Below are 15,188 nucleotides of genomic sequence, written 5' to 3'. Positions count from 1 at the left end.
GAACCCAACGCAAATTTATTCAGAGTAATCTACATGATATAGGCGCTGTTTGGGAAGTTAGGTTTTGAGTTTTTTTTTTTTTTTTTTTACTAAAAGACAAATTGGTTACAAAACCAAAATAAATAAATCCAAACAAAATATTACATTAAACTTCATAATCATTTCACTTTTTCTCTCACAAACATCACATTCAACCACAAAAAAATTCAACTATCTTTCCAAATAAATAAAAAAAAAATTCTAATAATATCCTACAATTAAAAAAATCTACAAAAAAAATCACTTCCCAAATACCCACATAATATTTAAATTTAAACCTATACCATATATTTTAATGTTGAGTAAATTTTTTGATGACCCTTTTTTTTCAATCTTTTACTAGTTGAAAATGTGAAAATGTTCTACCTTATTTTTCATTATTTTCCAAATAAAAATGATGATGGTTTCTTTTGAAAAGTGATTTATATTCAATGAAAATTAAAAAGTTGAAACCTCTTCAAAAGAGGGAGTAACAGTCAATTATCTGAGTATTACGTAGTGATATTTTCTTATTAATTATTATTTCTTTTTAAAGTTTATAATTATTTAATATAAATAATCATTACTTTATTTTTTTCACCAATTATGTTACTATATTATAAAACACTGTGATTATAATTTTATTGCACCATGTGCTTGTTGAAAACTTTCGACCCATCTATCTGCAGATGGGTGTGAACACAGTTTTATGGGTCCCAGTCACCCCATCTTGTGGGTCAAATCAAAGCCGGCCAGTCCTTTGGAAAAACAGAAAACAGAAAACAGATCTATGGCGATATCAAACAACGAAGATTTAGGTGTAGGGAGTGTTGGTGTGTGTGTGGGAGTGTCTATCTACAACTACTGTGATGGGTGGACACTGTGACTTGTTTATCTTCACTAATCACCACCATTGACCCACCTAAACTCAGCTAATCTATCAGTATAAATACACCCACAATTGAAACAAACCCTTTACTTGTTTTATCTTCACTAATCGCTTCCAGTGACCCAGAACCAGAAAAACTAAGCTCAGCTAATCTATTAATACACCCACAATTGAAACAAACCCATTTACTTGTTTTTGTTTATATCAAAGCATTGATTTTAGAGTGAAAAAATGCCTCACGGTGGAGAGTTTGAAGGAAATGTCAATGTTGGATCACAAGAAGGAAATTATAGTCCCAAGGATGAGCGAAGAAAGCCGCCTCGGCCTGATTTGAGGAGGTCAACTATACTATGCCCTCTTTTTCATTCTTTCTGTTGTCACTGTTGAATGAAAGAAAAATGGAAAATTTGAATGAGAACTGAGCAAATTATCTTGCTAATTTCAATGGGTTTTGCTTAATTTTGGTTTCTAACACTTGGTTTGAGGGTATTTCAGTGTAGTATCAGAGATAATGAAGTTACAATCTGACCGATGTTCTGAGACTGCAGTAGAGCGCTTAATTTCTGGATATGTAAGTGGATGCTCTCAGACTGTTTGGGTTTTTTTTTTTTTTTTCTTCTCTTTACTTAGAGAACTGAATTTAATATGTTTCTTTATCAAATTTGGTTATTGTTTTTGAGCATAGACAGACTACTTCATGCATTGTTGAAGCTGTGTGTGTTTATTGTCCAAAAGTCATGTCTACCTCTACAACCTCTACAAACTTATAGAAGAAAGTTTAAATTTGCTTTAGTTGTTTGGAAGCCCTGTGAATTTCAAATTGTTTCCTAGTATTTGATATTCTTTCATGTAGAATGATTCTGTTTCTCTCTCTGTCTCCCCCAAATTCTCCCTCAGTGAGCGCTGAGACATTCATGAGTGTGGATAATTTTAAATTGAGTGAAAAGGGTCACCCAAGTCACCCTTATATATATCTCTTGATGTCTCTCTATAATAGATCACAACTTTTCCAAAGTTTAGAACCTTCTTCAGAGTGATAAAGTACAAGGGGGTCCAACAATAGTGTGGTGTGGTGTGGTGTGGTGTGATCATCCCACGGAACAAATGTCTCACATGCGTGTGGGGTCTACAAAATTGCAGACCCCACACCACGTGAGACATTTGGTTGACCAGCAAGGCCCCTCGTCCCCCCAAGGTCTAAGAAGTTTCTGTAACATATAGCTGTTTATTGTTGAAATTGAAATTGGCTCATCTTCACCCAAAAAACTTGGAAATACCAAGCAGATTCCTCATAGGCACTCTTAAAATTTTGAATTTTTTTTGTTGGATGGCTTCTTTTTGGAATTCACAACTTTACCCCCTTTTGACAACTGTAAGGTCACCGCCATCTTATTGTTACATAACACCATTTGTAATTTTCATGTCATTTTGATTAAATAAGAGGACAATTTTGTACAACAAAGGTCAGTGATACAATATGTATCTACTTTATGTACTCAACAGATTCACTTCTCCTGTACCCTCTCAATATTTTATTTGTACATTGTCTCGAATTTAAATTTGTTCACACAGTTTTTGAGTGTTTTATCAAAATATAGAATTTCACTGGTCTATAATGGTAGGTCTCTCATTCAAAAAGTGTATTGAGCACTCGTAAATTTGTGAATCCCATTATTTTGAACTAATCAAAACTTGTTTTTTGTTCACACATTTTAATAGTATGTGAATAAAATCAGAGTCCATTGTCACTCTCTCAACTCTACTTTGTATTGTTCAGGTTATATTCCTAGCCGAGTTGGGAATCAATGTCATATTATCATTATTTTATCAATTGGCAATCTTAGTACCACGAGTTGGATTTCACTCTTCATAATGTTAATTTGGCCCCCAATGAAAAAAAATTTGGACTACGCCCCTGCTCAGAAACATAATTGCCAATATGGGAAATGGGAAACATGGAACATGGTCAATAAATATAATGCTAGGTGGTTTAAGATTGAGTTAGAATGTTTTCATGATTAACTAAAACACTAATACTACAAAATATTTTAGAAGAGTAACAAGATTGGCGAGCAAAAAAAAAAAAAGTAGAAATTATGAGAAGTGAAGTTTCTAACAAGTTTCTTAAATTGTGTTAGAGTTTCACAAACGTCTCAGAAGGTTTCTTAGAGTTTTGTCTCCGTTCTGGAAAAAAGTTTTTAGGGAAGTGAGATCCCTATCTCAAAGTGAGATTTTTGGTAACTATGCTCCTAAGATGGTCGTGAGAGTCCTAATGAGGCATAGATGATGCCAATCTTGCAATTACAGAACTGATGTTGCAACCTAGGTATGTTAAAGAGATAAGGTCAACATGTGAGTAAATGTTTACAAAAGGTTCTAGAGTTACATAATTCAGCAAATTCTAAATTTCTTTTACAGGAATAACAACATAGAAAATGGACAAGTATTGTTAAGAATGGATGACCGATTTTCATATTGTGTTTTACTTCGTACTTGTCTAGACGTAATTTGCCACATATATTGCTCTAGCCATAATGGTGATCTATGTGATTTATGTTTGTTTGACAAGGCTTGTGGAGGCAAATAATTTTTCAAAAACTATATTTTATTCTAACGTGATCGTGTTGTTCTAGATTAGAGAATGTCAAGAAATAACCCTTGCAACTCTTGTTGGAAGCTAAATTATGAGAAAACTGCATTATTGATGTGAAAATTTGAACACTTTCATCTCCAAGGATTTTTTTGAATCATCAAAAAACTTGAGTAATTCCATGAATTTGATCATGTCATATTGTTCTTCATGCCTTTAAGTCTTTAATCTAATATCCTTAGGAGTTTGAACCAATGTAGCATAGTGAGATCCAACTAGACTTTGTGTCTCACACAAAATCTCTCTCACACACACAAACACTCAAAAGAGATAAAACTCATGTTCATGTATCACCATGGATGGCCATTTATATAGAAATTTATAAGGCCTACTCCTATGTAGACTTGGATTGGGACAGCATAGGCTCCCTTGAGTTCTAGATCCAACTGGGTTCTAATACCCCTATCTCATAAGGATAAAGAATTATCAATTAAAAGTGATTAATTTCACTATAAATTGCAATTGCAATTGCACTCTAACCCTAAAGGAACAAATATATTAATTATAATAGGGCCAACGTTCGACAATACCATACTGTAGACCCTTTTACCAATAATGTCTATAAGCGGCAATGGAGTCAAAATTAATTTTTTGTCCAATTGGCACTATTTGGCGTAAACTAAATAAGTGCACTTATTTAGATAAGTGAACTTATTTGGTGTTAAAACCTATCACCTACTTCACCCACTTAAACCTACTCCACTAAACCTAACCCACTACACCACTACCACCTCACCTACTCCACTAAACCTAACCCACTACACCACTACACCACTACACCACTACCACCTCCACTTCACCTACTCCTTACCTACTACACACTCACCCTCTTCTATATATAGGAATCATGAATCATTGTAATATATATCAATATAAATCAATCAATAATACAATTCTCTATTTCTCTTTATACATTAAATTTCTACATGGTATCAGAGCAAGGTTAAGCACTTAGTATTTTTCGTTTCACCGGCGGGCGGCAACCTCGCCTTGGCCGCCCGCCGGACCTCAACCTATTCCGCTTATTTTCTACATACCTTCCCATCACTGCCTAAATCCTCTCTCTTGAGGCCAATGTGAATTCCTCTTCTTCATAATCTGCACTAACTGTGGCATCTTTTCCTGGGGCAAACTCTGCAACCCAACACTCAATCTATGCTTCTCCTCCATGCTCATTTGCCTCTTGTTAGGATCCTTCGCCTTCGGCTTTGGTTTGGGCTTCGCCACAGCCTTGAGCTTCACTGCAGCTTTCAGCTTCACGGCAGCCTTCGGTTTCACAGCAGCTTTTGTCTTAGCCGGAGCCTTCTTTTCCTTTTTCGCTTTTACAGCCTTCGACTTTGCAGCAGTCTTCGGCTTTGCTTCCCTCTGGTGGCTCCCCAGGTTCCACCTGAGCTGCATGATTCATCTATAGCTGCAATTGATAAGGGAAGTATTAGAACAATGCCCAATAGAAGTATGCCAGCTGCTCCTTACCCTACTCCTGGAGCACTATTAATAGGTGATGCTTTCAACATGCGTCATCCTTTAACTGGTGGAGGAATGACTGGAGCCCTGTATAAGGTGTTTTGTGCATCTCCTGATCAAGCAAGGAAGGAAATGCGTGAAGCATGTTTTGATTATTTGAGCCTTGGAGGTGTGTGTTCAACAGGACCAGTGGCTTTACTCTCTGGTCTAAATCCTAGCCCATTGAGCTTGATACTCCATTTCTTTGCTATAGCCATATATGGTGTTGGCCGTCTCTTGCTACCATTTCCTTCCCCTAAGCGCCTGTGGATAGCAGCTAGATTATTTTTGGGTGCATCGGCTATCATTTTTCCCCTCTTTCTCTCACATGGGCTTGTCCCCTCTCTCTCCTCCGTTTGATTTCAAAATCCATTATTTTTATTTATTTTCTCCAAACCACTTTCCTTATTTCCCCCATCTTTCATTTTGATTTCAAATATATTTTTATTATTTCTTTCTTTATTTTTCTTTCACATTATTTTTTAATCTTTTTCAAATTCCATTCATACCATATAGCTTTGCACACCAAACCATCTTTTATTCATCTCAGGGATCAACCCCGATCACAATTTTAACAAAAAAAAAAAAAAAAACAACCACAACAACACAAACCACAACACCACAAGATTTGTTTTCTTTTCTGCAGACGGCCACCCACCGACCTCACTTTTTCGCCTATTCCGCCGGTCTTTTCTTCTTGCCTCCGTCCTGGGCGGCCCTTGACGGTGTTGCCTCCGTGTTTCCCACTCCACTGGGCACGATCACTCCACCCTGCTCCTCCACTACAGCATATGGCGGACCTCCAAATCGGAACATAACGGTGGCCTTCCGCTTCAGCTCCTTATTTTCCGCCTTTAGCACACTTATCTCTGCTCGCGCATCCTTATACATGCGTTGGAGCAGAGCCAGTTGGGCGTTTAACTGCTGCACCTCATTTGTCCTACTCTGCAGCCGGTGCGACAAGTTTGTGACCGCAGTCATAGTTTCAACACAGGACTTCAATGTATACTGATTAGCTTCAATATCCGTTTGCACTGCCATTTTTTGCTCCACCGACCGCATCGGAAAGTTCAACGGAGCAAAACCAGAGGTGTTTGGTTGAGGTTCACAGGCCACCGCACCAGTTATTTCTCTTGTTGACTCGTTGAGGTCGGGAAAGAGAGTGAGCAGACCACGGGAAGAAGAGGCTATGTTCTGGGTAGCTGAACGGGAAGAAGAGGCCATGTTATGGGTTGCTGAGTTTTTCAGAGAAGGATTGGTTACAGAGTGTTTCCAGATTTGCAGCTCTTAGAAACAATCTCTCAGAAAACGAATATCTCTCTCAGAAAATGAAGAGTTTTTTCAGAAGTTTTTTCACAAAGTTTTTTTTTTTGTCTTCGCTTCTGCCTCAAGCACAGCCTCCGCCTCAGTTTATAAAGACCCTGCCGAAGAGGCAGACACGCGCATCATGCGCCGCTCGGCGCTCGAAGACAAAATGGGCGCGCCTTTTGATGGCACGTCTTTTTATGGCACGCCTTTTGAAAGATTGGGCACACCTTTTGAGGGTGCGACTTTTTAAGGGTCCGACAAGACTCTGTAAACTGTCCCGACATTGATTCCGGTTAGCTCCTTTATGGGTCCGACAAGACTCTGTAAACTGTCCCGACATTGATTCCGGTTAGCTCCTTCAAGGGTCCGACAAGACTCTGTAAACTGTCCCGACATTGATTCCGGTTAGCTCCTTCATGGGTCCGACAAGACTCTGTAAACTGTCCCGACATTGATTTCGGTTAGTTTCTACAAGGGTCCAGCAAGACTCCGTAAACTGTCACAACAACTATCACAACATTGTCTGCTACAACGGTCCGACATGACCCCATAAACTGTCTTCTACATCGGTCTGACACAACCATCCAGTGTCCTCTACAACGTTATGACACCACCATACAGTGTCTTCACCATCGGTCTGACACGACCATACAGTGTCTCCTATCCTCTTTTCTTTTATGTATTCATCTATTTTCTTGTTTTGTTACTCTCTCCAAACTCAAGTTGGCTAGTTCCTATCCCCCTTGAGTTTGCGGGGGGCTGTTAAAACCTATCACCTACTTCACCCACTTAAACCTACTCCACTAAACCTAACCCACTACACCACTACCACCTCACCTACTCCACTAAACCTAACCCACTACACCACTACACCACTACCACCTCCACTTCACCTACTCCTTACCTACTACACACTCACCCTCTTCTATATATAGGAATCATGAATCATTGTAATATATATCAATATAAATCAATCAATAATACAATTCTCTATTTCTCTTTATACATTAAATTTCTACATTTGGGTCACAACACCTCTCTACTTTCTGCACATCTTTTTGTAAAAAGTCAAAAAGTATACTTATTTAGATAATCCCAAACAACCCTGTAACTAGTCCACAACTTGACAAGTCACTAATCACATTTAAATGAACTGTTCGTAACAATGACCAGATCTAGAATCTAGAATCAAGTAACTAACTGTGTGAACAAACTCAATTGACATTTACTTTGATTTTCTACACATGGTAGATTCTATTTTGAAAAAGTTGTTCCCACAACTCTAAATAGATTAACCAACATGCTGAGGTGTTGTGGTCCTTCAATGCATCATATACACCAACATATTGACTTGGAATCTTCCACTTCAATGGTTGTAATAAACCATCTTATCACATAGGGGTTAATCATGCTATAGTTGACCTAGTAGATTTCCCAAGTCTATTACAACAGTGAACAATAGAAAGTCACAACTCATAAGGATTATGATGATTTATATCTCTTGTAAGTGGAACTCTTTAACCTACATAAACCATATTCAGTTTAACTTGAGATCTCTTGAATGATGTCCATATGTATGTATAAAACATTTTGAATAAAACAACCATTTATTTCAACACAAAACCATTGGTTAGAGGGCATACATCCAAACAATTTGAGGATTTGAGCTTTCTTTTCGTAGGCCTTATAATTAGAAGGCTTCGTTGTTATTTATTTTTTTTTAAATTCTTTTTTCTTCTTCTTTATCCTCCTTGTCAAGGGACACGGATGGGGCTTTTTTCTGTTGTATGTAAATTTCACTATATTGGATGCCCTCCTTTTCTCCTTCCTTCTACAAAATACTCCAAATGTCAATATAAAATTAGCATATTATTTATGCTTCCATGCTAATCACTGAATGTGGGTTCTCTTCTTCTTCTTTTCTCGACACATTCTCAAGCTTTTTTTTTTTCAAAATTAGTACCTTATGAATCATCATTGTTTGGCCTTACCACGACCATCTTAAGTGTAGCTGCATGGATTCTGTTTTCCAGTTTGAATTAAAACCAATTGTTCTGAGGTCCTACTTTAATCTTTGATGTGTTAAATTAGTTGTACAGAGATGCCTCCACTTTGGGTTCTTGGCCTTCTTAATTAGTTGTATAGAGATGCCTCCACTTTGGGTTCTTGGCCTTCTTGATAAGTGTAAGCTCCCTGTGGATTAAGCAATAAGCTAAGCTGAACTAGTGTTGAGAGTCTATATTCTATTATTGCTTATGGTTCTTAGTTTAGTTGTACACATAGTAACACCTTCCTGATGTTACCTTGTGTCTCCAGACAGATAAGAAAGTTGAATCAGCACTGGCAGAACAAAATCATCCGTGTAACAAGAAATGGTGAGGATGTAATGCTAATTTTGTTGTGTAATAATGCTTATTCGTAACTATCCTATAGATGATGCATACTTCCACTTCTTATTCAGGGACTCTGGGAATGAGATACAGCTTTCTAAATCAAGAAGCTTACAACTACGATTCTTAAACAAACTCTCTCAACCGGTATTGACCGGAAAAAAAATTAAAGGAGAGGAGTATACCTCCATTGGAGTAGCTTTAGTTGATGGTCTTACAGGACAAGTCGTTAACGCGGGCCCTGAAGCCTCAGCAAAGGTGCAAATAGTAGTTCTTGACATGGATGTCAATGGTTGTGAAGGAGATAATTGGACACCTGAAGAATTCAAGAATAAGATTGTTGGCGAAAGGGAAGGACAAAAACAACTTCTTATGGGAGATGTTTACCTTAATCTTAAAGAAGGCTGTGGTTTAATAGGTAACATTTACTTTAAGCATACCAAATGCTGGATGACAAAGAAAGAATTCAGGCTAGGTGCAAGAATCGTGGGTGGTTTTGATGGAATTGAAGTAAGAGAAGCATGGACAGAGCCTTTCATTGTTGAGGATTCACGTGGAAAATGTGAGTATTTCTTGTTTTATGTACTTTTTTTGGTATGTTTTTGTTAAATAATCACATATTTCAGTAGTATCTTTGAAATTGAAGTGGACTATGGTACTGGTGGAAAGAAATTGCAACATTTATATTAATTATATGTAAACATAAATATCTGTAAATATTGGAAATAAGTTTTTATTTTAACGATATTAACTTACAAGTGAGACCCAAATGTGAAGGCAATGTTGTTGAGAATATAATATAAAACAAAGTTGCCCCTCTCTCTAAGAGCTTAAGCTTTAGATGAGTTGGTGGTTAACAATTCAATACGTGGACACCTGGAACTCTTGGAATTTGGGTATTGTTGATCACTTTGAAGAGTCCATGTAACATAGATAGTGTACTGAATGCAAATATAAATAGTGGGAATTTAATGTTTAGAACCAATTCTTTTATGAGAAATAGAGATTAGCCATTAATTCCCTTTCATGTGACATGTTCATAAACTTCCATTCTTTCAGTATTTGTGGTTGACAATGGGTAATGACAACTTTTCATTATTTTCTTGGTTCATGTCCTGAATTCTTGAGTATTGTTCGAATTATTGTTTGTTCACTGGATTGGTTAGAAGACTGGAAGCATGAAAAACACAGGACATAGGTTCTGTTCTCTTAATTTCTTTTGTTAGTTATAATTTTCATTTTTTTCATTGCATCTAGTTTAACCATAGGTTATTGCTCTCTCTCTCTCTCTGCACCTGTATGTTGTGAAATTCTGTGTTTGGAGTCTTTGGACATTCCTTGTTGTACTAGTTTCTTTTAAAAACTTTGAATTCATTGTTGTAAGCTATTATTCTCCTATTTATTTTATTTATTTTTTCACTATTATGTGTTATCAACTTATCAGTAGTAATTGGTTCAAAATATCATTATGTGAAATTCATCTGCATGACTAATAATGTCTATAACCATTTAAGTGATTATAGATATAGCTATGGAAGATATGTTTTTCAGTTACTTGAATAATTGTCTTACTGGCTTTGTGCATAAGTACAATTCTATGATACTATGATATTATGAGATTGTATATCGTTACATACTAGGGTGTCTGAGATCTTTTTAATATTAAGAAAAGAAAAATCTCCTATGTAACTTCTTCTTTCTGTTTGCAGTGTATCAGAAGCACCACCCTCCAGCTCTATCTGATCCAGTCTGGAGATTAGAAAAGATTGGTAAAGATGGTGCTTTCCATAAGCGTTTGACAGAAGATGACATTAAAACTGTGAAGGATTTTGTGACTCTACTCAATATAGACCCTGAGAGGTTAAAAAAGGTAATAATTGACTGCTCTTTTCTTGATTTTTACCTTTGTAGTACTTGCTAGTAATATGCTCTAATTTCGGGAACTATTTGAAAAGATTGATATATACACCCATCTGGGAATAGGCTATTTAGTTTGCTATTTAGCTTTTACGAAAAGGCATGTAAAAAAGTAGAGAAAGTAATGTGATGGGGTGTTTTGTTTTATAAGCTATTTTAAACTGGGATGGGCTAAATAAGGCCCGTTTTCTTAGAGCTTAAGCTTTTGGGACAATTGGTTACTTAAAATGGTATTAGAACTCAAGTTGGGGGAGGTTTTGGGATGAAGAAGTTTCACCATTTGCATTTGGTCCCTGTTTGCATTCTCTCTCTCATTTGCTGTTTTTGTTTTGTTTTTTCCCTTCCTCTGTATGTATGGATATTTGTAGCTTCACATGCAAAACGGGGTTGCGCATGGGGGAAGGTGAACAGCTTAAGCTTTTAAGATAACTAGTGACTTAACAGGAACATGTCTTTTTTGGGTGTATAGCTTTCTACCTGAAGGATATCCTATGTTGACCCCATTTAGTTTTTCATAACATTATGATATAGTTAACAAAGAGTTTCTTGCATCCTGGAGAATAAACAGTTTTTCCCTCCTTTGCATATGAAGTGACAGTTATATTTGTTTCTGTGGGTGTCTGCAGATCCTTGGTGTGAGGATGTCTGCTAAGATGTGGGACGTGACAGTGGACCATGCCCGAACATGTATACTTGATAAGAGGGCATATTTGTACTGTCCTCCCTGCCCTCAACAAAAAACTACTGTTGTTTTTAACGTAGTGGGACAATTGATTGGGCTTCTTATGGAACAACAACTCATTTCTGTGGATAAGCTGTCTCTGACTGAAAAGGCACTCTTCTGATTCCTTAAGTTTTTACTCTTTCTGTCTGTCTGTTTTTGGTTGTTTCTGTCTCCTTTCTGATTGATTTTGTTATCAGGATTATGCCCACAAGTTGGTAGTATCAGCATTTCAACATTGGGAGCAAGTTGTACCTGTTGATGATGAGGCATCTCTTACGATGGGCTCTCAACAGTTAGCAAATGCTCTCCACCCCTCAAACTTGACCACGCCAGAGAGTATAGATAGTTGTAATTTTGACACTCCCGATATGTATGGCAATGCACGGCAATGTACCGCAGACATCATTTCACTTGGGGTTGCTAATACTTTGGACGACATTGGCTTGATTGGTGTTGAAGAACTGGATTATATAAGTCGCCAACCTTTTTGTTTACAAGGCGAAATCCCTGACTCCAGGATCTGTGGCCAGGATTCTGTGACGCAAAATATCAACTACGAGCCTGAGAACTTGTTTTGGAGCATCGGGGAAGAGGTATTCCATGTTGAATCCAGAAGCTTACAATTAAATATATCCATTGTAGTATTTATTGGAAGGGAAAATTGCATTTAAATAGGAACAAAAGTAATTGCATTTTCATGGAGATGCAAATCGCAGCAAGTGAGAGCTGTGTCCCATGCCACAATTTTCATTTGCACCAGACACAGACTTGCTTGCACCTCCATTTAAATGCAATTTTCCCTTATTGGAGTCCCTATTGTAGGAGAAGATTGTACTGCCTTAAAAATTGCTTTACTTGATTCTCTTATTGGGCAAGTTTTTGTTCTGGCCCTGTCCCAGCAGAAGTGGAAATAATAGTTCTTGAAGGAGATTCTTTCACTTTTACAAAGACACTAAATATTGTTCCTAGAATATGAAGAAACAATAATGTGTGTGTTCATTTCTCCTCACTAAATAAAGCATTGAAAAGTCAGTATTGTTCTTCGTTGCTTAAGATAATAATTTTCTTATGGTTGTGAATTTCTTATGTGATTTTGATTTGCAGGGTATTGATGATATCAATAATAGATATGAACAACCTTTGAGTTTCGCAAGCCAAGTCACCAGCCCCCTATTCTGTGATACAGACACCATGATTCAGGCCTTCTACGAGAATGAGCTTTTGCAGTTTTCTGATAATCATCGTTCCCTTCAATGTAACAACACAACCTTGCAATCACAGGGTGATCCACACAATGCTGTCAATGACATTCAATTTGCACGTTCTGTGGCTGTTACCAAACATAAAGCTCAGAGAAGAAACTTTTCTAAAAATAGTGCTAAGCGGAGATGGAGAATGTTGTTCAGCATAATGAGGTGGTTCTCGGTGAGGAGGAATGTCACCAAGAAAAACCCTTTTGAAGAAATTAATGAACTCTCAATTGCCCCTTCTCGAGCTATTAATCCATCAATTTGTGCTATTGAAGCTGTGAATAGCTCCAATGATCATTTGGAATCACAGGCCAACCTACACAGTGCTGTCAATGACATTCTGTTGGCTCGTTCTGCAGCTGTTGCCAAAAACAAAGCTCAGAGACCATACTTATCAAAAAGAGAGAAGGCTCAGAGAAGATGGAGGGTTTTATTCAGCGTAATGAGATGGTTCTCAGTGAAGAGGAATGTGGCTGGAAAAACCCGAGTTAGAGAAATACCAAAGAACCTTAGTGCCTCTTCTATCATTCGATGTTCCAATCATGATGGTTTTCAGAGTACTGGCTATATGGAACATGGATACAAACAGGCTTGGACTTTCCCTAGTAACGTCACCAAATCCATGACTGGGGCCTTCTGCGAGGACAAGCATCTGAGGGTTTTGGATACTCATCGTGCAGTCCAATCTCAGAAGTCTGATTTGGATCCACTGGCCAATGTAGACAGTGCTGTCGATTACAGTCCATTGGCTCATTCTTCAGCTGTTGGCATGAGTAAATGTAAAACTCACCGAAGGTACTTACTAAAAAGAAGTACAGCTCAGAAAAGATGGCGAATGCTATTCAGCGTAGCGAGATGGTTCTCCGTGAAAAGGAACGTGGCCAGGAAAACCTCCATCGAAGATATCCCATTTAAACTGAGTTCCTCGTCTCAAGATATCATGCCATTCATCTCTTCCATGGGGAATATGAATAGCTTCAATAGTGATGGCTTGCAAAGCACCGGCGACACAAGCAACCCAAATCATGGATATGAACAATCTATGCCAGGCAATCTCACCAACTCCCCAATCTGTGACACAGAGTGCAGGACTCAGGGATTCTGTCAGGATGAACATCTACAGGTTTTCAATACCCATTGTTCACTCCGATCTCAGAACCCAAATCTGGAATCACAGGCCACCCTACACGACACTGTCAATGACATGTTATTGGCTCGTTCAACCACAGCTGCCATGAATAAAGCTCAGAGAAGGTACTTATCGAAAAGGTACGAAGCTCGGAGAAGATGGAAAATCTTATTCAGTGTTGTGAGGTGGTTCTCAGTGAGAAGGAATGTGGCCAAGAAAGGCCGTGCCCTAGATGTGCAGAGGTACTGATAATGGGCAGCTTGAATCAGCATTGTTTGCACTTGGACTGAGGTAAGTTGGACTGTCCTAATTAGATGTCAGGGTAGTTTGGTAATTATGTCTTGTTACTACTGTGCTGGATGGAGAACAATAGCTAGCGAAATACAGCAAGTCTGGATACTCAGAAAATGGGACCAGATTTTTGCCCAGAATTTCGTTGTGTGGTGGAGATTGATTTGGTGTATGAATCTAGACCGCATATTGATATTTCAGGGTAAAAATTCAGGGTATGTAGTATTACTAATCAAAATAAATTGTAAGCTTGATTAGTGTCACTTAGGTGAGTTGGTGAAGTCTCTTAGTTGTCTTGCTAGGTGCTATGGATCATATCACACCTTCATCTGGCTGGAGGGGGGACTGTATAAAGCTTATTGGCTATCTGTTTGATTGTCATTGGAACATGTTATTAAACCATTTATTTTAGCAAATTTCTTCTGAATTACTTGCCTTTTTTATTTGATTGTAAGCACATGGATTAGTTGTTTTAGATCAATAATGTTGGCATACTAACTAGTGTACTAATGATTCGCATTACTGATTTTAGATAGAAAATGATATGCAGAAAAAATATTCATACATAAATCATATTGAAAATAATGTGGCAGATTGGGCTGTGACATTTTTGAAATTTTAATTCCAAGTGATCTCTTTTTGTTTGGAAATGGAAGGAATATAATAAGTTATGTTATTTTGTGCTGAAATTTTGTATGAAAATTTATGTTTGTGGAACAATACTCTTTTCAGATTTTTTTTTTTTTTTTTTGGTTTCTGATGCTGTGGTGATCAATTTTGTCACTGAAGTATGGGCATGTCACATTGATCTCCCTAAGATTTGAAAAAAATTAAATAAAAAATCTCTTAATTTTGATATAATTACATCGAGCTCCCTTAATATTGTAATTCATATAATACTTAACCCTCTCTTTTCGTCAAAAATTTACCTTGTATTTATTTTGTGTATTTTTGTGTATACATACCGTCTGTATTAGTTTTAATCTCTTTATCCTTACTGAAAGAGAGGACAGAGTAACTATATTAGTATTAGTTGAAAAAATGTAATAAACCCTATTAATTAATACTCCCATTTTTCTCCATTGAAACCCTCGAACCAATATTAAAATTATTTGGAGT

At 37.3% G+C, this 15,188-nt stretch overlaps 1 protein-coding gene across 1 annotated transcript; it reads left to right on the top strand.

The window, feature by feature from the left end:
• Nucleotides 1-664: 664 nt before the first annotated feature.
• Nucleotides 665-14,496, top strand: LOC114320363 (calmodulin-binding protein 60 B). The gene is made up of 8 exons (XM_028267516.2): nt 665-1,245; nt 1,403-1,478; nt 8,685-8,743; nt 8,830-9,320; nt 10,468-10,628; nt 11,302-11,508; nt 11,597-11,992; nt 12,504-14,496. Exons 1-8 carry the CDS (start codon nt 1,139-1,141, stop codon nt 14,025-14,027), a joined length of 3,021 nt encoding a protein of 1,006 aa, XP_028123317.2. The 5' UTR covers nt 665-1,138; the 3' UTR covers nt 14,028-14,496.
• The last annotated feature ends 692 nt before the right edge of the window (nt 14,497-15,188 follow it).

Source organism: Camellia sinensis, chromosome 15 (assembly GCF_055761805.1).
Source record: "Camellia sinensis isolate YWXY chromosome 15, ASM5576180v1, whole genome shotgun sequence".
Classification (NCBI taxonomy): Eukaryota; Viridiplantae; Streptophyta; class Magnoliopsida; order Ericales; family Theaceae; genus Camellia; species Camellia sinensis.
Note: the sequence above shows the minus strand (reverse complement) of the source record. Positions and strands in the feature narration are given on the sequence as shown.